This window comes from Puccinia triticina, chromosome 1A (assembly GCF_026914185.1).
Source record: "Puccinia triticina chromosome 1A, complete sequence".
NCBI classification, from domain to species: domain Eukaryota; kingdom Fungi; phylum Basidiomycota; class Pucciniomycetes; order Pucciniales; family Pucciniaceae; genus Puccinia; species Puccinia triticina.
In genome coordinates, this window is record NC_070558.1 from 5,601,339 (window position 1) to 5,626,401 (window position 25,063).

At 45.7% G+C, this 25,063-nt stretch overlaps 5 protein-coding genes across 5 annotated transcripts; 1 reads left to right on the top strand and 4 right to left on the bottom strand.

Annotated features, from left to right (window-relative positions):
- Positions 1–760: 760 nt before the first annotated feature.
- PtA15_1A630 (uncharacterized protein) lies at positions 761–2,558 on the bottom strand (the record flags this gene model as incomplete). The annotated part of the gene is made up of 10 exons (XM_053165678.1): positions 761–896; positions 982–1,076; positions 1,163–1,197; positions 1,277–1,310; positions 1,395–1,460; positions 1,543–1,800; positions 1,875–2,058; positions 2,182–2,245; positions 2,338–2,358; positions 2,435–2,558. 10 exons carry the CDS (start codon positions 2,556–2,558, stop codon positions 761–763), a joined length of 1,017 nt encoding a protein of 338 aa, XP_053016845.1.
- An 850-nt stretch (positions 2,559–3,408) lies between these two features.
- Positions 3,409–5,617, top strand: PtA15_1A631 (uncharacterized protein; the record flags this gene model as incomplete). Its single annotated transcript, XM_053165679.1, has 11 exons — positions 3,409–3,729; positions 3,806–3,874; positions 3,934–4,048; positions 4,155–4,182; positions 4,273–4,507; positions 4,586–4,819; positions 4,885–4,908; positions 4,988–5,064; positions 5,138–5,302; positions 5,387–5,454; positions 5,547–5,617. 11 exons carry the CDS (start codon positions 3,409–3,411, stop codon positions 5,615–5,617), a joined length of 1,407 nt encoding a protein of 468 aa, XP_053016846.1.
- Positions 5,618–7,156: 1,539 nt separating this feature from the next.
- PtA15_1A632 (uncharacterized protein) lies at positions 7,157–9,297 on the bottom strand (the record flags this gene model as incomplete). The annotated part of the gene is made up of 7 exons (XM_053165680.1): positions 7,157–7,498; positions 7,629–7,787; positions 7,908–8,243; positions 8,390–8,489; positions 8,569–8,760; positions 8,857–9,202; positions 9,279–9,297. 7 exons carry the CDS (start codon positions 9,295–9,297, stop codon positions 7,157–7,159), a joined length of 1,494 nt encoding a protein of 497 aa, XP_053016847.1.
- Positions 9,298–9,879: 582 nt separating this feature from the next.
- PtA15_1A633 (uncharacterized protein) lies at positions 9,880–12,525 on the bottom strand (the record flags this gene model as incomplete). The annotated part of the gene is made up of 1 exon (XM_053165681.1): positions 9,880–12,525. One exon carries the CDS (start codon positions 12,523–12,525, stop codon positions 9,880–9,882), a length of 2,646 nt encoding a protein of 881 aa, XP_053016848.1.
- An 854-nt stretch (positions 12,526–13,379) lies between these two features.
- Positions 13,380–14,565, bottom strand: PtA15_1A634 (uncharacterized protein; the record flags this gene model as incomplete). The annotated part of the gene is made up of 3 exons (XM_053165682.1): positions 13,380–13,725; positions 13,806–14,026; positions 14,419–14,565. 3 exons carry the CDS (start codon positions 14,563–14,565, stop codon positions 13,380–13,382), a joined length of 714 nt encoding a protein of 237 aa, XP_053016849.1.
- Between the last annotated feature and the right edge of the window lie 10,498 nt (positions 14,566–25,063).

A 25,063-nucleotide genomic window follows, 5' to 3' on the forward strand; every position in this document is an offset into this window, starting at 1 on the left:
TCATGGAATGAACATGGATGAACTTAAAGTCTCACCCTGGATTGCGCATGTCAACTGACAGCAATTGCTTGATTCTTTTTTCATAGTGTTTGGTGCTAGATTCAGGATTGGCTTAATATTATGTCCAATTTTAACCAGAAACTTGGGGCAAGCTTGGCAGGGAAAATTTTGCCCTAAAATCTTCTCCACCTTCCTGGAGGAAACCTGTTCTGCCAAATGAACCATCTAATCCCAGAAGGCCTGAAATGTTTTGGTGCTACTCACTCAGCCTGTTGCCTTTCCCTTAAGCTGCAAAAATATATCAAATTTTTTCATTTTCCCCTCCAATCAAACTTTTGGAAAGTGCTAAATCTGCATGAAGCATCATGGAAGGGGTTTCACATATCACAAGTTCATAAATCCAGTGACTCAACAATGTCCAAGTAACACAACATTGACTTTTTTTAAAATGTGAGACACATTAGGGGGGTTCACAATTAAAATTCACAAAACCTTGGGACACATTTTATGGTGTTTATCAACATGTTTTTAAAAAATTGATAAGTTGCCCTGGTTGATCAATATTACCTGCTGCTGTACATTTTTCCAAAATTTTAAAATTTTGTTCATAAAGGCCTCAAATTTGGCTCCAAAGTTTAGTAAAATTCAATTTACTCTTATTGTAAGTTTTGAAGAAATGATTGAAAGAGAATCAACATGTATATGAGGTAGAAAATTGAACATCAAGACTGGATGCAATTCAAAAATGGGAAGAGGGCTTTCATTTTTGCTTGTTTTCAGCTTCCTGCATCAATTTTTCGCAGAGGTGCCAAAACTGTCGGCCCAATTTTCCCTCATGATCCTCCGCAAGAAAACTCTTGCGACCCACTTGGCCATATGGCACCAAGTAAGCTGCCCTGGATAATGTGTTTTGAGTCAGTTGATAATTACATTGCATTAGTGATATCAAGTTAAGCGAACAGCTTAAAAGATACTACAGACCTGAGTCGCTTGCTCTCGATCTCAGGAGAGGTGGCCGCATATAATTGAGTTAGTGCTCCCTCAGATGGGCGGGCAATGATGTAACTACCGAATTCCTGTAAAAGGGGGGGGGGGGGGGTGTCACTATCATGTACACGGATGACCACTGAATATGCGGAGCTGAAAGGGAAAGGTTATTTACCGCATACAAATTGGCAATTGAATTGCTGACAATGCCTGTATAATTTTTCCAAAAAAAAAAAGTTAGCCTTGCCCACTGCTGACTGAGTGACAAAAAAGTTTGACGAATGCAGACCTCGGGTGAGTTGTGAAGCGACTACACCTGGATGCTAAGGAAATTAGCAATTATTTCAGTGGGTCGTCAAAAGCATATATCACCCCCAGGAAAATAAAAATAAGTAACAATGGCTCACCACCGACAGGCAATAGATATTGGAATCGGAGAGCCTTTTCTGGAGTTCATTGGTCAACAAGATGTTCTGAATGCACACAAATATTTCGGTCAGATTCGATGTAATCGACAATGTGGTGTTTTGAGTGATTGAAAGATGGGTGACTAACATTGAGCTTGCTATGACCATATCTGCCCATCGGCCAATCGTTTGGCCGATTTATTCCCTCGAGGCTAGATAGGTCGGGATCAGTGGCGGTTATGTGGGCTGTGCTGGACACGTTAACGATCCGGACATGAGCGTCCGAGACTGATGAAGCCGTTCTCTTGAGGATTGGTAAGAGGTGAGAGGTCAACGCAAAATGGCCAGTTGCGTTGCAAGCTTGTACCTCGATCCCATCCGGACTGAGCTCGTATCTGGTGCCCATCTATCCCAGGTAAAAGATTCGAAGGTTGAGAAGATGGTGGCTCGGGCATATATATCTTAGAAGGAGAGACCCACCACTCCAGCATTGTTGATGAGCATATCCAGGCGAGACTCTTTGCTCATGAATTCCTCGGCTGCAGCTTTCGCAGAAGATAAGATCGTTAGGTCGAAGTGGATAAACCCAAGTTGCGCATCGGGTACGAGTTGCTTGATCTCTTCGATGGCTGATTTTGCCCGAGATTCTGTTCTGGACGCCAGACTAGGAGATGGACCTTGGTTAGTGTCGAAAACAGTGGTCGAACTTCGAAGTCCGGAATTGATACGGCTCATGGGTGGAAAGGCCGAGAGGTGAATAGAGGTCGTAGAGGATCAAGTTACTTACTAGACCTTTGCTCCTCGACGAGCCAGTTCTAGGCAAGTGACAAAGCCGATGCCTAGGTTGCCACCTGGACATTCCATGGCAAAAGTTAATAGGAAAAATTACTAGAGTGTTCGATGCTTGGTCAATAGGTTTGCCCTCGCGAGACAATCGATTTACCTGTGACTATCGCAACTCGTCCTGAGTAAAAGAGCAAAAGGAAGCAAGTTTGAGCTACTTATCAGCTGAACAAGTGATAACCGTCATATATACTCACCTGATAAGTCTGGCATTTCCTTGACACTCCAACGCCAGCGGAAAGGCGGCACATTGGCATAGATAAACCCGATGAAGGCGTCGAATAGAGCATGGAGAAGTCCAACAAAAACGGCGGTCTGCATTCTGATTAAGAAACGAAGATAAAAACGATTAGCCCTCTTTATGTACTGTAGTGCAAGCAAAACAAATCCCACTGAGCACGTTTATATGTCGATATTGAATATTCAGGCAGGGGGCGACTTCAAAAGTGCAACCAAAGGGATCTGGCGTGTGATCTGAGGGCAAGTGGATATTTTCAGAGCATGGTCGTGCTCACATCGCCTGCAGTGCTCGGGTCGGTCGATCGAAGGCCAGACGAGGAAAACCTTTGTTGACCATCGGCTACGTAATTCGATCGCCTTCTTAATCCCGCCACCAAGCCTTCCTCTGAGGTCCTGCTTCGGAAAAAGCTTTCGGGGCCGCGGCCTATCATTTCATCAACCCATAGAACCCTCAACGCCACATCCACGTCCCAGGTTTAGGCGACGTTTTTCTTGCCCGGGCGTCGACGAAACCCTTGAGATTTCCTCGATCGCTCAGTGAGCGCTGGCTCAGACAATCCTTGGCGCGGCACGACTTGACTGCAACGACTTCACTTGTGCTGCCTCCAGGTTTTTACAAACATGAATGTCGTCGAAACCTTTCGGTACTGACTTCGAGGCACGTCGCGGAAAATGTCTGGTGATTTTGTGCAAAGGTCGTTTGCACTTGCTATTGGGCCGACATGTTCCAGACGGACAAACTGCAGAACGAGTACAGCAGCTGAAACTAGGTGAAAAGCTTATTTTATCTTTCGTTGACACAAGCATGCCTTTAAATTCGGCGAACTTCCCTATGTTTCCCGCGTCCACCCAGTGTACTCTCCTGTGCTCTCACCCTTTCTAAAATTCCACTCTCTTCCGACCGCTTACCTTAAGATTACCAGAGACAACGATGGTCCAACGCTCATTATTACACGGGACTGGCTCACCAGCACTATGGCTCCTGCTTTCTTCTGTATTGATGAGCCAGGTCTATACCGCTGGAAATCCAGTTCTAGCTAATCCTAATACCCAACAATTGTCTGGTCTTACCAGGCGCAACCTGTTTCCCTCCTCTGCCAAAAGCGCCGCGGCACAGACCACAGTCCAGCCAAATGCTGCCCCCAGCCCTTCTGGATGTGTTCAGCCGCCGCTTACCAATAGCACTTGGATCCAGCTAGGAATAGACAACTATCTTGCTAACTTACCGAATGGAACCTCTTTGAATCTTCAGGTAAGCTGCAGATCTTGAACCCACCTATAGGTGTGTTGAAACCCCCAGAGCCATTTCTGATGCAATTTCCAAATAGCACTATGCAGCTTCAGTTGGAGCTCCTGATTTCATCTGTGGCATAGGAGAAAAGTGCCAAGCTGGCCAGGTAGGCCCCTGCCTTTTTAATCTCCACTTTTTATCCACGCGCTCATTCCCATACTACAGCTGTGCAGCCCAGTTCAAGCTCCTGGATGGGAAGTGCTGGTTGCAGCCCAAGAATGGAACAACTTTCAGAACAAATTTTATGAGGCAGTGGGTACTGCCGTTGAAATGGTGACATGTAAGCCATCTTCCTTCCCTCGGGGCCCTAGGATGGCACTCTTCCAAAGCTCTTCCTGCAATAGTGACCTTCATTTAAAACCACAATTCTTCATCAAAAACAACAGCCATCTCAGGAGCACTTGTGGTTGACTTGTGAGTACATATTTATAATTGCCATTGCTTTTGTGATTAGCAAGAAAATGACTGTACAACTCACTTATGTAATATATAATCACTTAATAGGTACCCTCCTAGCCACACCGGTGGAATTTGGGATTTATTCCATAGCTTCACTTTAGCTTCCGGAATTACTGCTGGTGTAGTTGCCCTGCTGGTACTATTAGTTGGAGGCGAGGCTATAATTGCACAACGTCTTGCTTTATTTACTCTAAGTGCTGTGGCAGTCACTTTTGGTGTTACTGGAACAATCTCAATAAAAGAAGCATTGAAGCATAGTGGGCCAAATGCATTGGATAAAGTAGATTACATCTTTCAATTTGCAAGCAGCTGTGGGAAAAATAGTCCAATTCTGATGCTTTCTTTTCTTGATAATCAGTTTTCAGTATACGCCTTTTACCTTTCTGAATGGCAGAAGCATGCTCAAAAAAGTATCTCAAATTCCACCAGAAGTATCATTGCCTCAGGTGTCAGTTCACCTCAGGGTATCTCAACTGTCTTGAAGAATGGCACCTTCTTCCGCGAGCGACCAACCTTCAATGAAGCAGAGCTCATATCAAGCCTTAGGAACACTACTACAATTCGTATCATGACAGATATTCTTCGAAGCCAAGTGAGCTCATGTTTCTCCAATAGTTGCACTCAATAGGGAGAACTCATCTCCTTTGAATTCAACAGGGTGCATTTGTGACAATTGCAAGTGTAAGTAATTTTACCAACTGCCTTGCCACAGGGTCTTAAGATTAATCACAAACACATTGGTATCAAATTTTATTTCCAGGATAAATGCACTAGTAAGGGTCCAGGTGGAGCATGGAAAGGGGACGACAAGTTGTCTTACTGCTCTCCCAATGGAACGTCAGTGAAATGCTTTGAACTTGATCCCAAAACAACATGTTTTACTGAACTATCTCAATGTTTCTTTTTGTAGAATGTTCAACATTATCCACTCTGGTAAAAAGAAAGTTAAAAACACATGGTGGAATGCTGATCTGATTGCCAAGAAATATGGAATCTCTGTTCAATACCTTACCGAACAATCTTATTTCTGTCAGTTGAATCATGGCATGGCAAACTTTGATCCCTACAAATCTAGGTAAGAATTCAAGATCCTTATTTTTCTCAATTCTGTTGCATAATGGGCTATATTTTGACTAAAACACCCGCTCAAAAAAATTAGTTCATTTCCCAAAGACTTGTCAGCCGAATGCATTTCAAATCTTCCGGTCTGTGATTTCAGAAATCCTGGTCAGTAAATGCTTGATTTTTAGTTTTCTAAATGAAAAGGGTGTATTAAAGACTGAGCTGGCTGTACGCACTTTGGCCCATGCACTAAACAGAACTTGTTGAAGCCAAGAAGGAGAAGAATACTATGTATGCTTGTCGTAACGTCGCCAAGCTTCCAATCTGACAGTCATCATGTGTAATCTTTGCATTGCTGTGTTCATACAGAGCCGCGTCTTCTGTGTTGTGTGTCAGTGGGGAGCACCTATTTATTTAGATTGGAATTTTCCCAATGAACTTCCCTTATTTTTATCTTCATAACTTTTGTTCCACATTTTCCTTTCCTCTGCACTCAGCTAAATTCTGCCCCACCCATGAAATAGTAACCCCTGAATGGCAACATAGATACTTACACACATTTACATGATTGATTCTTCAAGGGAAATGCTTACACCAACGCTGGGCCGGCTAAGCTAACTTTAGCCTTAGCATGGCACAATTTTGCCACGGAACAGTTATAGGGTTTGCAGGTTGCTTTTAGTAGTTGCGCGTTATAGCTACTTGCGCCGGCCGTAGAAAGTGTCTGCTGGGGTTTGTTATAGCGCTTTTCGGCGCGTTTTTGGCAATAAACCCACTTTGGCGCAGCTGAAGCCAATACTTTATAAAACCCTGGGAAGGTAAACAAAAACCTGCCACTATGCTAAGACATTTATAGCAAAGTCCCAGTGCCCCAGGGTTGCTTACACCGCATACCAAAAAGTTTGATCTGTGGATATCAGCTCCTTAATGTTGCTCAGACATAGGGTTGATGACGGGGCGTGCCAAAGTGTGCTCCCTCCCATGTGGGCGCACCTAGGGTCTCAAAATTCTCAAAAGTGGTGTCGGCGCATATCTAACTTACCACCCTAAATTTTGACGGAAAGGTGCCGCAGGCTTGCCATGAGAATGTGTACCTGTAGCAAATCCAGAGAAATAAGTATGTCTCTGTATAATTGAGTTCTCTGCCAATTGCCGGACGGTAACTTTGGCCTTGGCCTGGAGTTTGAATCCTTGAAAGAGTTAAAAACTCAAGAAAGCAAAGTGAATCAGGTACTACACCAAAATCTTTAGTTTTCAATAAAGTACCAATTATAAGCACCAGTTACAGTACTTCCACAGAATGCTTTAGTCAACAATGGCTCAGCAACATTATCATTAGCAATGGTGCAGCACAGCGTGACTTGATACAGCTGAAACTAATGAGATTTCCTGTTAGCTGTCAGCGGCATTACACCAGCGCTAACCGGTGGTGAGCTAAAACTACACCCACTACACTGTATTATGCCTCTTTAAGTGGGTTTGCAATAAAAGGGGCATAAAGTAGAGTAGTTTTAGCATAGTGCCGCTAACAGCCAGCTAGCGCTATGGCTGCAGCAGTTGCATAGAGGTTATTGCAACGTCTGGTTGGCCAAATTAAATTTCCACTGGCACAAGCCTCCCTGCACAAATCAAAACTAATTTTGGACACATTTTTCATATTGCGGTGGCCATGATCATTCTTGGGAGCTGACTGTGCACCACTTGACCAAGTCTCGTGACTTCAACTTGATGGGCTGAGGTTCTTTAATCAAAAACAACAGGCAGAAAACTATTGATAACCAATGTTACATCGAAAAAAAAAATGCTGCCGCTCTGTTTCCATATTTACCAGGTATCTCGTCTCATTCCCTATCTTTCCAAAAGCGGATCATGAGCTGTCAATGGAGAAATGAGGAGAGTTGTTATTATGCTCATCATCATCATGAGTGGAGGCGTGATGTTGGAATTCCAGACGATAATCGATAGGGATGAAGAAGTCGTCTTTCGAATCCTGCTCATCGAGTTCGAACATGATGAAATCGTCGAGCTCGACCTGGTCCAGTTCTTTCAGCAACTCCCGATCGTCCTCGGTACCCGCAGCTAACAGCAGTTTCCTCCGCTTCTTGTGAACTTCGATCCGGTTCGAGTACACATTCTCTTCAGCCTTGGAAATCTCGATGGATCCTTCTTGTTCGTCTTTTCGCCTTCTTTCAAGATCCGATTCATCTTCCTGTCAGTTTCAGAAAGTTTGTTAGCCACCAAGAAAATAACACAGTGATGAACAAATAACATGTCGCAAGTGACTCTTCTCAGTGTCTGTGAAGGTGCTGATTCGCTTTTGTAAGCAGGTTGTGACTCACGTAATCAAATTCGTCCTCCCTTTCACGATATTCAACGTTCTCATCCAGCTCGTCGAACCCAGGCGCATACGCACTCCAGTTCTCAGTCACGCCAGTGACCCAGATATGGATCAACCCCAATATTGAGACCGACGCTACAATCGGTCGAGTGGGATGCCACTGAAGATAAGGGCGAAAAAAAGAGTAATCAAAGTGTCCCAATTCCGAGCGGGTTAGTACAGTTTACAAGATATTGCAGAAACTCTTGTGGTATAGCTGCAATTACAGCCGCTGACGTACATCAAAAGCTTCCAAAGGGTCTTTAGGCCCGTCCAAGATTTTAGTCAACGTTCCCGAACTACGATCCCAAATGAATATCTGATGGGAGTCTTTATGGCCTGCGCCAGCAACGACATACTCCGAGCCAAATCCGCAGCCTTGCCAGGGAGTGCGAACGATGGTATCCTGGAATTTGTGGTCCAAAATCATCGACGGTATCAATTCTCCGGCCTTGAACTTCAAACTATACACCCGGATTATTCGATCGTTCGAGTTCAGGACTATTGAGCTGCCCTTAGTGTCAAACTCCATCGACTTGATGGTGTTGTTATTCGAGATCTGTTCGATATGCACTAACTACTACATATTCATAGTTTTTCGTTCAAGAAATAATTTCATACAAGGTCAAAACCCATAGCGCAACAGGGCGTGGGGTGGGTCAGATTCGTGCATCAACTGTAAAAATCACCTTTCTTCAAACATTCAGGAGAAGAAAAACGCACGACTTTAGTTCTACAATCAAATATATGTAACGTGCCCTGAGAAGTTCCAACATAGATCAGGTCACCACTGGGATTGAATCTAGCAACGGTAGCAGCCTGTCTGAATCGAAATGTAAATTATGTTTTTGATTAGACATATTCCAGGGGAGCGAAGTCAGAGAATTAGAATCAAATAATACCTCTTCCGACGCGATGCACGTTTGCCAGAGGAAGCCTGGTCCTTTTCCGGGCTCTCGTGGGTAGATGGGTTTTCGTCTGGGTTGGTAGACTGGCGAGATTGTCGCGCGTCCAATTCCCATCTTCCACCTTGAGAGCGAAGATCAACAAAAACCGCTTCCTCTTGACTTTGAAGAGTGACGACGAGTAATTTTCTGGAAATCGGCGCGATCTTCAATTTTTCAATTCCTTTTCAAGTGATGAAAATGAGAAACAGAGTCGAGTAGATGGTCTGACCGAGGTTTGTTTACCTGTTGATTGGATGGAACTGGGCACTGGTGACAGGAGCATCGAATCGCACGGTCTGCTCGCGTTCACCGGAGTTTAAGTCCCAAATGATCACGTTCCAATCTCTACTCGAGCTCAACAGATAGCGAGAATTACGGCTCCAGTCCAATGAGGTGATCGGCTTGACATGACCCATCAAGAATTTGATTGTCCTCTTGGTCTCGAAGTCGACGATCGTCACGCAGCCATCCAGCCTCCCTATCGCCAAATACTGTCCACAAAACATACCCGTAGGGTTGAACTTGGTGATGATCGCTAACGAATCAAGCGAGCTTTCCACCGTGTCTGGAAAATCTTGCGCAAACGGATCTGTGGGGGAAACAATGCCATCGTTAATGCTCAGGAAGACGAGTATCATGAAAGCAAGTTGGTCCAGCCTACTTACCCTGCAGTTCCCTGTTCATTGCTAGCTTGTCTGACGCCGTCCTTCGAGTACCTCACTGATTCGATAGAGAACGGAAAGAGTTGCCTCCGATTGGAACACGAATAAGCTGAACCGAGGGTCGCGGGGCCCGGTCTCCCCGTGAAGGAGTTCGGGTAGCTATGTTTTCTGTTGCAGATCTCTCGAACGGAGGGTCCGGGGAACCCCGGCCGGAGGGCTCTCCGGCTTCGCCGCCACGGCGAGCCTCGCACCAGGGGGGACTTGGGTTAAGTTAGCCATTTGGCGTGGTTGAAGGAGTGTTTGAAGTTCGAAGTGTGCGCCGTGTAACGTCTGGACCGGTCGGCATCAAGCGGGACCCCCGCATCCCGAAGGGACCCTACCAGGCTCCAAGAGCCTCCATACCAGGAGGCTGCCAAACTCCCAGACTGTACCAGGGCCCTTCAAGGGAGTATCTTCTGTTGAGTGATGATCAAAAAAGGGTCGGGGAATTTGCATTTCTTCTCTGCTATCAAGATCATAGATAAACATACACAACAATTTTCAAAAAAAATATCAAAATCTTGCAAATGAAAGATGGAACTATGTGCATGAAGAGAAGTTCAGGTTACTTATAAGCCAGTAACAATTGATTAGTCATCTTGGAACCGTTAGAGTTCTTAGCTAGAAAAAAAGCGAATTTGAGTTTAGAGATTAATTTTAGACTAGGGAATTGAGCAGAGATCAGAGTAGATGATGCTGGTGATGAATGATCAAGAAACGTTAATTTTGATTGGATGAGAGCGTTCTTCTTGCCCGTAAAAATCCTTGAACCTTGGATAGAATGACGGATGTTAGAAGGATTAGGGTGTGAAAGAGCACGGCCCGACGGAGATTGTTCGAGAAAGACGCGTCGAGGGGGGTCGGAATGGACGGGAGGCTGGGGCATGGAATGGGCCTTCAAGAAGAAGAACTTTTGCAAGACTGCATAGACCAATTCTTCCTTCATCTTCCCGTCCCAGCCGTTGATCTTCCGTTTGCGTTGGTCGCCCCATTGGTAGCTCGGATCGAATGCTTTCGGTTTCGGGCCCGCGGAATGGATGGCGCACCATTCGAGCAGATCGATCCATCCGCCTTCGTCCTGGATCCGACCCGTCTTGACATCCGCCAGTTGGCCCAGATGTGTGTGCATAGATTCCAGGACGTTCAAGGCTCCATCCACGTCTTTGGCTTTCAAGCAGGCTCGCACAAACGGCCGGAAGGAGCCGAGGTTGGGCTCGAGACGCTTATTCAGTTTCGGATGGGTGGCCGACGATGGGGCGGACGGCTGATGGAAATGTTGGGTGAGAAAGGAGTGGAAGACTATGGGGATCAATTTAGGAGGACAGATGGAGAGGAGTGAGTCGTATAGAACCGTCAGAACGCCGACGGTAGGATGGATTAGTTTGTGGTAGGTTTGGTGTCTGGTCGGATCGGTGGACGACCTGAACTCATTCGATCGGGTCCTCGACGGACTCCCGTCCCCATTCGGGCCCCACCGGATCTGGTCGAGTAGCTTCACATCACAGCCTACGGGAATGAAATAATCTAGAAATATTTGGATCGCTCTTCGTGGCTGTCCAGATCGATGGTAAAAGATCATCCAACTGTGGGCCCAGAGGAAGACGATGTCAGAGCGGGCTTCAAAGGCGAACTTGGGACATAGCAGTGCGGCTGAGATTTTTGGTTGCCCTGGCTTGTCGCCTAGTCGAACTGGGGGATTCAAAACAAATGATTTCAGAATCTGCTCCTCGGTTCCTTCATGTTGAGCGACTTGATGTGGCTGCAACGTTTCTAGAATATCTTGAAACGAGTTCCGCAGGGGTAAGAATTGATGAATTTCGTTGGCCAGTTGAGCTGCTTTGACGAACTTTGGATGATTGTTTTGATCGAAGAGAGATCGGAAATAGCTTGTAAAATGATCCAGTTTCTCCAAGGAGATCTGATGGCAGATTTCAGGCTTAACACCGATCGCATTCTGGAAAACTTTGACGTATTTTTTGGAGATTTGTTTTGTTAGTGGTTGGAGATTGAGTGAGTTGTGAGTCTGTGATTTCTTGGCTAGCCAGGCATTCAGACTAGGTTTATGTACCTCCCGCCAGCGAGAAATCAATCGATCCAGCTCGCCAGACCAATTCTGGCTTGTTTGATGAGATTTATCCTTGATTCTAGATACCATTTGATCGGCCAAGGCTTGGTATGTCAACGGGTATGCGTTAGTCGAACCGGATCCTTCTCGTGAGTCGGACTGCTGATGAGGCGTGTACAAGATCTCGAGTGCTTCCGAAAGATGTCCTTGGTTGGCCAACTGAACTACAAGAAAATCGTAAGATGACTTGATCAATTCGTCAGAAGATTTGATGATTGAGCAAATCTTTTCAGTTGCTGAGATCGTCGTCGCAGGCGTCTGGGTTCGGACAAGGTGTCTGATCACTGTGAAAGCGATGTGCCTCGAATAGCACTCTTTGGCGACCAGGATTTCGAGGAATTTCAAGATCGATGAGAGCTCATTCGGGGATGACTTCAAAATGTAATTCAGATGCACTTCAGATATCGAGATAGGTGGTCGTATATCCAGCGAGCTGGTCTGTTGAAGATGAGAGGAAGCTACGAGAGGAAGCCATTCAAGATAAGATGCAATATCCTGCGCCTGAAAGAGTAAGTCAAAGCAGTGAGACGTGATTTTGAGATTGCTGGATAGATTGATGCCACTTTTAATGATTTCAGTTCTCAGTTGCTCGGCCGCATCAGGATCGTCTCGAATCAAGTACACTAGCCGTTCAGCAAGACTTGTATCGACCCGAGATTTGAGATGAAGGACGGTGTGATCGTTGGCGTTTGCTTGAGACGGGTCATCGGCGGGTTCTAGTGGCTCGAACAATGTGAAATCCGGCCGGAAAGGAAGATGGGCATGTGCTCTCGAATTCCAATTCTCGACTTTATCATGCGCCAGATCAGACTCTTCACTACATCGCGGCTCAGACTGATTGGCTAGACGACCATCCGCGGCAGAATCACGTTCTAGGCTGAGGGATGGCGTGCTTGGATAAATCCCGGCGACTGAGTAATTGCGACTGGCCAAGCTCCGAGTGGGCTGACAGTGCGCCCCGCGATCGGGAAGACATGTTTTCCTGATATGTAGCGTCTTGGGCTGCTTGAGTGACTGCAAGGGAAAGCTCAGGTTGAGTCGAAGTTGCTGGGTCGTGCCTGCCGTCATCTTCCGATCGATCGACATTTCAAGTCAGTGCTGGTCTTTCCCATATTGGCGAGGGTCTTGGGTGCCTACCTTTCTTATTCTTTCAGTTTCCTCGTCCCATGCGCATCTCTATCGAGCAGCGTTATCCAATCGTCCAAGTCGTGGTGGATGTTGGTTCCTTCTACGATCGAGGGGCCCCTGGCGGAACTTCGTGGGTCCTGTGGCCGTCAGATCGGCCGGCTGCGGTGTCTTCGCCCGGCGAGCTCCGAGCCAAATACATACAGTCTCACCCATGAGAGATTTTTTCACTATTTTTTTGTCTTCAAGTGTAATTTTGCCATGAGCATTGCACGCAAGAATATTTCTGACTGCATACAAGTAGCAGGAGAGGAATCCCAGAGCCCAGAATTATTTACTGATCCAATTCCCAACTACTTTAATCCTTCCTTATCTTGATCCTCAGCAAGCAACAAATGATTGCCAACGAGCGTTTCAGCTTTGTTGTACCTCTCAACATCCCCCTACACAATACAAGATTTTTGATCCTTATCTCTTTGATATGGACCACCTCACAGGCAGTCAGCACAAAACTATCCATTCCCAGCTCTGATCACGGTCTGACACTGTAGGAGCTTCATGTCACCCAAGACCCACCCAATCAGATGGAATAAAGATTCCTGGATGCAATGACATGATGAGCTGGGTCAACGACAAAGCAAAATGAGAGCATGGGCTGCAGAAAAAAATTGAGAATGATGATGCTTTGTTTTCTAATTCTTCATTTTCATTGTCTCGTCTCAATATGCCATTGATCAATTTAACTGATCAAAAACTCTTTCAATATCGTGTTTTTGCGTCTACTCAGGTGTCTATTAAAGAAACTCCTGAGAAAATTACACATAAATGCTTAGCTTCATGACCCAAGCCCAAAGGGCCACCAAGAGTAGACTAAGGACAGCATGGGAGAGATGCATACGGACGACGGCGTAGATCCAGAGAGCGCCCAGCGGGGGGACGCGACGCATGACAAGCAGGTACGACAGACGGTTCATGATGTAGACCATGTACGAGCCGCCGATGGTCGAGAGGCCGAAGAGGAGCAGGTTTGCTAGCACTTGCTCATGGGAATGCAATGTGTAATGGATTAGAAATAGCGCACTTGGGTACACCTTCCCCGTCCGGCTGAGCTCGCTCCATACCGTCAACGGCTGGCCATATTGGGCATGGATTGCCACGTCCCTTCCGGTCGCGTTTTTGCCCTCAGCATCTCTCTTCTGGCGCCGTAGTGGCGGTGGCAGTTTCATTGGGAACGTACTCACAAACATACAAAGACCGTCATGAAAGGGATCGACCAGAGGAAAGTGTCGAGTGCCCGGTCGGCCCAGAGGGGCAACGTATCGATTTGGTCGGCGGGTGGCGGGTGGTCAGGGAGATTGCGCACGGTTTCCAGGTCGTCGTCATCCTCGTTATCGAGCGGATGTTTGGCGGCAGTAGGGGTTTTGAGAGTGTCGGCGAACGCGGCGCGGTCGAGGGTAGAGAACTGGACGAGCGGCGGCGGCCTGGAGGAGGGGGAGGATGAGGAGGTGTTAGAGTAGTCATGCACTTATGCACGAAATATAGCTTAGAAACTATGTACTTACTCATCATGTACATAGTTTCTAACCTTGTCGGTGACAGGCACCGAACCTAACCTGTCACCGACACGCGCCTACAGTCCCGGCTCTCACCTGCCCGGGCTCTCCTTTCTTTCCTCACCGAGATTGGAGACCCGGGTACCGACACGTGAGAGCTGACCCACCGCCGGACTGTATCGCGCAGGTTAGTCAGTTTGATAGCAATGTGACCGAGATTGGAGACCCGGGTACCAACACGTGAGAGCTGACCCACCGCCGGACTGTATCGCGCAGTTTCCGAGCCTTTATAGGAGGGGACATCGGCGAAGCGCCAACGAGGGATGCACTCCAGGATGCCCGTCTCGTGGATGATCTTCATCTGCGCCTCCGCCGACAGCTCCATCGCTCCCTCGCCCCCTGCCGTCGTCCCCGAGAGTGCCCTCCCGTCCTTCATGCGCCCTGTCATCTGTCCGCTGTCGTCTTCCGGCCGTCTCTGCGGGTGCCGAGGCTGCTGTTGCTCGGGATTCTGATTGGAATTTGGTCCCCGGGGGGTACCTAGCTGCCTCTCGAACGGAGGGGGCACCCCCCGTCCCGCATGGACTCTCCGTGGGAAAGGCTTTGACTAAGAGCATCTCCAACGGTCCGGGGGTGGATTGGTAGCAGCCCGCAACCAGATGTCCCGGACTGTCACAAACATTTCACAACAGTCCAAATTATGGACTGTCCAAACCGAGCCGGGGTGAGTTGGCCTGCCAGGCAGTCCAAGCCGTCTCCGCTTGTTCCTCTCTTGCACACTTTTCCGGGCAGGACTCCGCAGCATACGGGGCCACGGAGTCCTGACCGTAGATCCAGTGGTTCCTACTTTACGTAGGTTTTCACTGGGATCGGTGTTTGGGTCTTGGATGAGAGATCCTTTGAAACCTTCCCGGTTTCATCAATCACAAAGAGCGGCCAGGCTACAAGTCAGCCTCCTGAGCCGGGGATTAGTGATCTAAAACAGGGGTCTCTCCTCCAGGGGCAAGGAGGAAAACAAAGGGCTGCTGTATTGACAGCAGTGAGAAAGGGGGAATAGTGCTACACCACTAACTCAGGGAGAAGCCTGAGCCTACGCAAGCCCCCCAACTTCGACCCTTAGATTCCTCTGGACCACAGACACCATCAACAAAAAGAAGAAAATAGAGACATTAATCATGTCACCACTTTGCCGCAAAAACCCGGAAAAAGGGACCCGCAAAGCAAAGTGTCCATACCGTGTGGCAACAACTAACACGCTAATATTAATACAAAACTTATATCACAAACACAACCTGTTGCAAAATGCCAGATAAGTCAGCCGGAAGGTCGATCACCAACTGGTGTCGTACTTCCTGGCCAGATTGGATTCCTCTTGACAAGGCGTCCACGCTATTGTTCTTGGAAGAGACCTGCCGCGCGACAAGATTCACGTTCTCTCTGATGAGGATGGTTTGAATTTTTATCCATTCTTCATTCGTCTGGACGTCCCGTGATCTCTTGTTGTTTATTCCGTTCTCCATCCATACCGCTAGAGTCTTACCCCTCTGGGATTGTAGCCGCACAAGCATGACCAGACCTAGGCTAACTGTGACCGTCTCAAGGTATGAAATCCGTTGCAGGCAACCTCGTGGGTCGTGTAGTTTAAACTGAGCCCAATGTTGGCCAACCAGTACCCCTACGCCAAAGGAGGTTGACGCGTCTCCTACCCAACCAATGTCAATTGGTGGACCGTAGTTAATGATGCGTGTAGGCTCGTAATTTTGTAGAGTTTCTTTCCAAACTGCCAGGTCTAGCAGGACATCTTTTGGCAGGTGGCGGGTTGCTTTCCGGTACTGCCACGACATTAGCCACCAATACAGAGAATTCAGACAAAATTTCAAATGTGGCAAGATGTAAGCCACATGGTTAAGCCTTCCTGCAAGGACCTCCACTTGCTTGTACGTAAAATTGTCTTTTTCAACGAGGAAAGGTGAAAGTTGCAACAGCCGTTTCTCACTTTTGCCGTCCGGCAGGCGTACAGTCTTCTCAACCCCGTTCCAAACAAAACTTATAAATTTTTGTTCTGCCGCGAAAGGTGAGAACTTCTTTTCATTTGTTAAAACCCCTAGTTTCTTAGATTTTGCTACAACGTCTTCCATTTCTGTGTTTCCACCGAGTAGCCTGACAAAAAGGTTGTCATCAACCCATCAGAAAATGGTTATCAGGTCAAAATGAGATTCCATAATCTTCTTCCAGGCGTCTGCTGGCCTCACAAAAGAGCCGCAGCCTGCCACCCCCCCAAAAGTAATCTGAGTGTCAAGCAAAAAACTGCCATTGAAATCTTTTACCATTAAATATTTCCATTGATTCATTCGTGTGGGGATTTGCCGGTAGGCTTTCTCCCAATCAAACAGAGCCAACTCAAGATGCCTACTCTTGCCAGCAAAGAATTTTGATACCGTATTAAAGTCATCCCAAGTGGTATTGAAATCCCTCTTGTTCACAAATGAATTTACGGACTTGATGTTTGCGTTGTTTCTTGGGTAAGACAGATCATTGATTGGTCTTATTGCCCTGTCGTTGTTCACTACCGCGCCCAGAGGATTAGACCTGAAAAAGTTGAATCTAGTGTTAACTTCTTCTTGAGTGAATGGTCCAAACATGCAACCCGCTAGTAAATCTTTTGTAATTGACTCTTCAATTTTGTCCTTTGCCTTTTCTGAAAAGCTATGATTGTCCGGAGTAAAAAACCGTAAACCTTCTAATTGGTGATCAGGTATACCTTGGTCAAAACCAAACTCAAAACCGTGCAACACGTCCGCATACTCTTCGAGCAACCCGTAACTTGTTAGACAATCCCTCCATTCCGCCAGGTTCATCTTGCATGTTACTCTCAAAGGCCAGGCACAAGTCAGATCTTCAGCTTGGGGGTTCAACAAACTTTTGTTAGACCTATCTTGTTCCTTGCAAAGTCTGTAGAGTGATACAACATTTTTTGTTTTGAAAAAGCATAGAAATAACACCCAATCTCAGAAAAATTGAACCAACAATCATGGGTTGAATTCAAAGAAAGAACAATTGTTTGTTTGATTGAAATGCCATGTCACAACACAACAATAAATGCACTAAAACTGGGAAAAAATTAAAGAAACCAGAGCCTACTGAGGATCTTTTTCCTTTGAGGGGGCTTTACCACCGGCATCTCTCCTGTTAGAGTTTCTAGAGGGCCCTTGCTCTTTCTCAAAACTTCCGCGGCCTCTGCCAAATGAATTCCCGTAGGAGCCTGAAAAATTGTTGTTGCTTTTGAAACAATCCCGGTTTTGTTTCCCATAACTGTTATCTTGCGCATAACGGTTATAACCATTGAAATCTGGTTGATTTTGATGTCCTCTGTAACAATCGCCAAAGCCGCGCCCGCCAAAACCTCCACGGCCGCGTCCAGAAGATCTGCCCTCATTCCTTCCTGACAAATCTTCCACCGCTTTTGCTTTTGATTCCTTTGGTCTGCGGGTTTTTGGATTGTAACCAAACTTCTTCCCTCCATAAGCGTAAGGGTTATCGGTGAATTCTAGTTCGTTCAGATCTTTCGTCACGTTATAGGCCCTGAGTCAAACATCCTCTCTAAAGACAAAGATATTTACCGCTGAAACAACCCCTTCATCTACAGGCACTTGATACAAGAAAATATTCTGTCTCACTATCTTATCGTATTGAAAACCAGTCAAAAATTTATGTTCTCCTATGATGTAGTCCACGTTAGCTTTATGTTGTAAGATCCATTCCGCAAAATCTGGGAAGTTGTAAAGATCTTTATACGTCCTATAGAAATTTCTGTGGTTAGAGGTCCACTTTGCAAATGTTTGAGTCCATTTGTTAGGATACTCGTATCTGGCGTAACTACTGTCCTTCTCATCAGACCTGGATCGCTTATTTGTATGCGCTTGAATCACATCAGAACCCCGGAAGGGGCCTTTCAAGCCGCCTTATGTAGGCTCCAGCCAAACTTTAAAAAAATATACGTGTACACAATGAGTTATTTGAATTTATCTATTCTGCCATCACCACTTTTGCTTTTTAAACCCCTGTACAGGATTAATATGGGTTTAAAGGTGTCACTACACATACTTTTGTTGATGCATTGAGCCAGGGTAGCTGTAGGTAGGGGCTGTAACGTTTGGATACGTACATAAGGCGGCTTGGAAGACCCCTTCCAGGGTCCTATCACATCCTCTTGCCAATCTTTGTCAAAGATGGTCAAAGGTAAGGGCCCTCTGAATTCACGGATGTTTTTGTCAAAAAACGGAGTAAAGCCCACATCAAAATGTTTTGGGAGCAATCCTTTGATAAAAACAATGGTTGTTTTGTCTCCTTTGGCAGTGTTAGAAGAGGGACTGTTGCCGTCTGTCGACTTTGATCTCGCAATCGCGGGTTTCAACATATTCAAACAATCACTTGCAACTTCTTCAGATGATTGATCTTTTGCCAAATTGGAAGAAGGATCAGACATCTTGTTGTACATCCTATAGAAAAAATCGGTGTTTTCTTTATTGCCTTTTGCCACTGCTTCGGCTACTTTTTCCCACATCATCCCTTTATCTGATTTCACCAAGCTGAGAGATCCAACGTCCGGACAATTGTGACTTGAGTTGCCGGAGTATCTGTTAGATTATGAATAAGCCCCCCATGTCTCATTATGAATACGCAGCATCCGCCACATCAAACTATCCAATTCTCACTAGCATCCAAAGAAAAGTACTGGTTGCAAACCTAACCTTGCTTTTCATTCCACATCAAAAGCAAATCATGCACGCACAATCTTGCTGGTCTTTTCCTCACGCGTTTATATCATCATACTTGTGAGGAAGAGACTAGTAAGCACATCAACATTTCTCTGACATCACCACAACCCCAAACAACCCAAAACTAATCCCGCACTCTCCCCATTTCCCTCTTTTTCTATTTTCTATCCCGTATTTTATTCCCTCATCCTCTCCTCAAAATCTAGACATTAAAACTCTTGCGCGCGTCCCTCGTCATCCCCAAAAACCAAAACTCAAATCAAATAATCCCTGCGCCATCGCAGGTATGCTATTTCACATCCTTTTCTTTATTGCGTGTACATAACATCAATCTAATCAATCATTTATTTTGTCTTATCTTTTTCATCTTCACGTTGTTTTTTCTTTTCTAGGTGTGTTGCTTAAAACAAGCTGTGCTGTTGGAGTCGTCGTCATTGTTCTTACAAAGATTTAACTACTATCATCTCAGGTTCGCTATTTTGTCATACATTATTATTGTTTACTTCTTCTCTTTATTTCATGTTCTACAAAAAAAATCATGCGTTTATATCATCATACTTGTGAGGAAGAGACTACCTCACCTCAAAATCTAGGCATTAAAACTCTTGCGCGCGTCCCTCGTCATCCCCAAAAACCAAAACTCAAATCAAATAATCCCTGCGCCATTGCAGGTGTGTTGCTTAAAACAAGCTGTGCTGTTGGAGTTGTCGTCATTGTTCTTACAAAGATTTAACTACTATCATCTCAGGAACATACTTTGTATTATCCTAAAATTTACAGTATCCACAGGATCATTGATTGCAATTGATGGGATTGTAGCGTTGACTTCACCTCTCGTCACCCAAACCTCCGATCCTCCAAGCCCAACTTGGGGAACACTTGAAAGTATTGCTTTGTACTTGGCTGCTATCGCCTCAGCAGACTTATCAACGGATTCAATCAGTCCTGGAATTTCTGATAAACCATCACGTTTGATACATAAGTATTCCCTATAATTATTATTGCCACTCTTTGACTTAGAGGGCTAACCTTTAAAAGCATCACTATCATTGCTGTCTGTGTTTTCATTGATGACCTGTCGGGTCCCATCGCAAGTATTGTTCTTGTGACACATATCTAGCATAAGGACGTCATCAAAACGATGAACATCATAAACAATGACAACAATAAGCATGCCAACAACTTAGGCTGCTGAGGGAGTTATTAAGGACAACTAACCGTTTGATGAAGTTTCCAAACTTCCTCAAAACTCACGGTCATTGTTTCTAGTCTTGCGATCCACACGCGAATCTGATAAACAGATTGTTCTAAATTAGAATTTCTCCATGTCGTGAACGCAAGCCAACAACTTGGGCCTCTATTGATATGCAAGCCAATAACTTTGGTTGCAAAAATGTTACTAACCACCCGAGTTACCACTTAAATTGGCCTCTTCAGGTAAACCAAGGGTCACTCTCTCTCTCTCTCCACGCCTACTATTGCTCATCCCTTCGCCGGTTGTTTCTGCGCCAATCTACGAGTTGCTTGTTTTACCATTTCATTGACCATGTTGAAAACGCTATGGTGTTTAGAAAGAAGAAGATTTTGAAAAGGACGAAAGAACAAAAAAAGGAAAAAAGGAGTCGACTGAGAGAGGAAAACCTTCAGACAGCACTGCAGGCGGGAGTTTGGAGGTTGAAACTCTTGGTGGGGTAGGGAAGAGGTTTTAGGTTATAACCTAAACTGACTCTGCTCGGGAGTCGCACGCGTGAGTGGAGCACGGGCCTTGTCCCTGTGCTCTCCTACACCTCCCGGTCTGGCATGTTCCTCAAGCTCGCGTACTTGTACCTGGGTGACCTCCCCTAGCAGTCCGGTCACTGTCAATGAACCCGGCAACAAGCGCTCATCCAACGGCCCAAAAAATACAATAGTGGTATTCAAAATTGGCATCATAAATTCATAGATGCATAAATTCATAAAATCATAAAAAAATGGCAGGGGGGCTTGATTTATGATTTTATGAATTTTGACAACCCCATCTTTGCAGCACCCCCGGTCGTCATACATACCAGCTCAAGGACAACGACTCCAGGCGCACCTCTCACCTTCAACCCCGGCCAGTTGTTACCTTTCTCCTCGATGATGCCTCGCAAGACAGATCGTCAACACCTCCACGAGGAAGTCAAATTCACGCTTGTCACAAGCCTATGGAAGATGCAAATGGCCGATTGCCTCTCGATCAAACCCTTTCGGTCCAATCCGCTGAACAAACTCTCGTTTTCATTCACAAAGCTTGCTATTCTCAAAAAGATTAAATTCCCCGACAACGTCATCAGGCAGCATGTTTACCTGATGCTGGCTAATTTTCAGTATTGCCAATCAAGTTTGGCTTTTGAATGGAACTGGGCTCGATATAATGATCTTCTCTGCAATAACCGGTTACTCATGCTGCTCAGTTTCCTTGATGACCTCTCAAGAACTCAATATCTTGTTTCTCGAGTTACTCGACCTCAAATTGCTTCACTCCCACGGACATTTGATGTGTTAACAGCGACCGGTGGAACAATGTTCATGAAATGGGTCAGTCTTTTTGAGGCAATGCATTGGGTCATTGTTGATGCAAGCTCATAAGATTTTAATAGGCTTGGATGTCCCTAGAAAGCTTCTTAAGCCTTGTATCCGCAATTAAAAACCATCACGTCTTTTACAATAATTCTAACCATGCCCAAGCCCCAGTCAAATGGCAGCTCCTAGTCGCATTATCTCATCTTGGCCTCTCCGGCAATGGTGGCTCGCCACTTGTTATCGGCCAGCTTTTCAATATCTGTGGTGAGTGATATAACATGGGCTTTGCCCAAGTACTTTTTCCAAAGCTCATGTGGTTGTTTTCCCAGAGGGGTCAGTTGAAAATTACACAAACCGCTGTATTTTGGCGATCATTGATAAACTCAAAGAGCAGCAGGTGTATTGGCCGAGTCCTGAAGCTTGCGCGATATCTTGCTCAGAACGTCAAGGAAGGACTGTCTTCAATCAATGTGTCGGCTTCGTGGATGGCACAATTTTTCCTCTTGCAAGTGCTCCGACAAAGCACAAGGAAGACTATTGGATGTGAAAAATGGTATACGCTGTAAATTCTATGTTTGTTTGTGACTCAAGCAAGAGAATTATCTATGCCGTTCACGGGTGGTGTGGAAGTGCACACAATCAAAGGGTTTTTAAAAACTCTCAGGTAAGAGAGCTTGATCTTATCTTCAATAACGGTGTATGTTGCTGAAAATCTTATTCGCTCTCATTTAAACAAGCTCTGCATCCAACCCGCAAATTTCTTTTCGCAAGGAGAATACATTTTGGCTGATTCAGCTTACACGGCATCGGCAACGGTTGTACCAGCGTTCAAACGGTCAGGTGGCCAATCTCTGCCCGAGCCGAAGAAGCGATTTAACAAGGCCTTAAGTTGACAACGAGTTGCTGTAGAGCATACAATTGGGATGCTAAAAAATTGTTGGCAGTCCCTTAAGATAGTTTCTCTGCAGATACACGGCCAAAAAACTGCACAGCGTCTGAATTGTTGGATCAGAGCATGTGTGACCCTACATAATTTTCTCATCCAAAAGAACAATACAACCTGGGAAGACCTTTGGCAGCCACTAAACTCTGAACAGAGTGATGACGCGGAGGATGACACTGTGTCCTGCGAAGACATCAGATGTCGTGATGCCCTTTTTCGCGAATTCTGTCTTCGAAATGGGTTGAGTTTGGCTTAAATTGTTTCATTTCAATATTTTTTAATGACCTCGGTCTCAAAAACAAAGGGACCAATACCGAGATGACTTGTAAAAAGAAAACAATTGAGAAAGCTATATTGTTTCACCGTGTTTGGCTAAGCTGTGTCTCAAGAATACTTGCAAATAGAACATGATTGAGAAAAATGAATCAGAATAAGCCCTTCACACAATGGATAATTGTGAAGGACAAATGATCACTGCAAGCTCACCAAAAGAATCCATTCATTGTGATTCTGGTCCTATGAAGTGCGCGGTAGTGTCCATGGCCTCAGACAGAGAGAGGCCAGATTGAAGAAATTCTCGAACCATCCTTGCTCGTGCAAATGGCCCATTCAATTGTTCCTCTATCTGACGGATGCTTGCTTGCTCTCGGGTGATTTGAAGCTGTCGATGTTCAATATCCAAGCGGAGCTATTGGAGCTGAAGTTCTATCCGTGCTTGGTTATCCGCATCGGCTTGCATCCCTTGGCGAAACGCTGCGGCCAGCTCAATGTTGGCCTGAACCATTCGCATTTCCGAGTTTAAGCGCTCTCAATTCAAGGATAACTGAGCGTTGGACTGAGCCATCATCTCCTTGCGGGTGGGGAAGATCCAATTGTTAATCCGCTTGGCATAATTCAGGCGTCGCTGAGACTGAGACTGAGACTGAGGCTGAGTGCGACTCTCCAATTGCAAAGGTTGAGGGGTCGGGCTTGCGAGATTGCCTGTTGCTGACTGAACTCTGCTTGAGGAGGATTCCGGACCTTGAGGAAGCGTGCCAGTAGAGCCAGCAGGAGCAGTGTTCTGAGATTGATTGAGTCTGATTCCCTCATCATTCTCATCAATATGCATATCATCGTTTGGGCAATCATTGCCCTCCCAACCGCTGTTGCTCCATTCTGAGGGAGTGGACTGGCAATTTTGTGTGCTCCCAACATTGAGTGCCTCTTCCAGACCCGTATCATTCCCTCGCCTAAGCTCATGCAGGTCCAGAGGCCTAGAAGATGGCCAGTCTTTCATGATTGGTTCTAATTCATAGAAATACTTGCATTTCTTTCAAATTTTCACCTCAATTTCATTCCGCGCATTTTCCACGTGGTCCTCGATCTCTGACATATTTTCATCCGCCTTGTCTTGCCGCGCCCGCTCTTCTGCCTCGTCCATGATGCCCTGGCCAGTTTGATTTCGAAATGCCAGAACCTTACAGAAATTTCTCTCAAGGGTCGAGATCTAAAAACCCGGCAGCCCAAAAAAACTCAGATAATCCATCGCAAGCATGGAAAAGGCTGAACTAGGGGTACACACTTGCTGCTCGACTCCGCGCCATTCACGTTGTGCTGCACCATTGTCAACAAGGTAAGTCACAATCCTTTCAGAAACGTCTTGCTTGCTTACTCGTCCGCTGCGCCAGAGGTCGTAGTTGCCTTGTACAGTCAGCCAATTAACAATGAGATCAAGGCTGGACTTTCCATCCGCGTTGCGGTCTCGAGTCCATGAGACCATGGGTCTCCGCCCGCCCGAGGTGGGACCGTTTGATTCCCTAATGTTTCTGCGCTCTGCTGAACGAGCTTGTTGGCGACGGCGGTGCGCTGAGCTGGTTGACATAGAGTCCACGGACCGTGATTGAGATTGAGTCGATAGAGGCGATTGGATTGATTCAGACATTGCAATTTGGATTTGTTTGGCGTATTTATGATTTATGTGGGGGGGAGGTTAGGGGTTCGGGGGGTGCATAAATTTTTTGTCATCATTTTTTATGATTTATGCATCTATGAATTTATGATGCCAATTTTGAATACCACTAATCCTCCATCAAAATGGATCTGGTTGAGATGCTCAGACCAAGGAAGAAGTAGCTACTAGCAAGGCCTCTGAAGACAATTTCATCAGTTCCTTCTGCAATATCAAGCCATCCAAGACAGTTTTTTTACTCGTTTCTTGATTGACAAGAAAAATATTGTTTATTTATGGTGTTCAAAGTTGGTTTGCATAATTTTATGCATGCATAAATCATAAAATCATAAAATCTTTTTTGCAGGGGATGTGATTGTCTGATTATGTAATGCAAAATTTCCTCACCAAAATATTTTCATGATTTTATGATTTATGCATGCATAAAATTATGCAAACCAACTTTGAACACCATAATTCTTTTTGCTTTTTGCCCCGTTCTGATTATAGCATCCTGGGTGACGTTGAGCCATGTGGTACAGAGAAGTTTATCTTCTTCCATGGTCCAGCGAGGATTTTGGGTTTTGGTACCCTTGGTTGTTTGGTCTTCAACAGCATCTGAAAGTTGAGGAGTTGGAGGAGGTGATTCATTGGTGGCACTGGTGGTTTTGTAGATGGTGTGATGTGTCAAGGTTGTCTGTGGTGAATTGGTGGATAAGTTGGGGAAGTAGTGTTGATGGCGGCTTGCCCAGAGCTG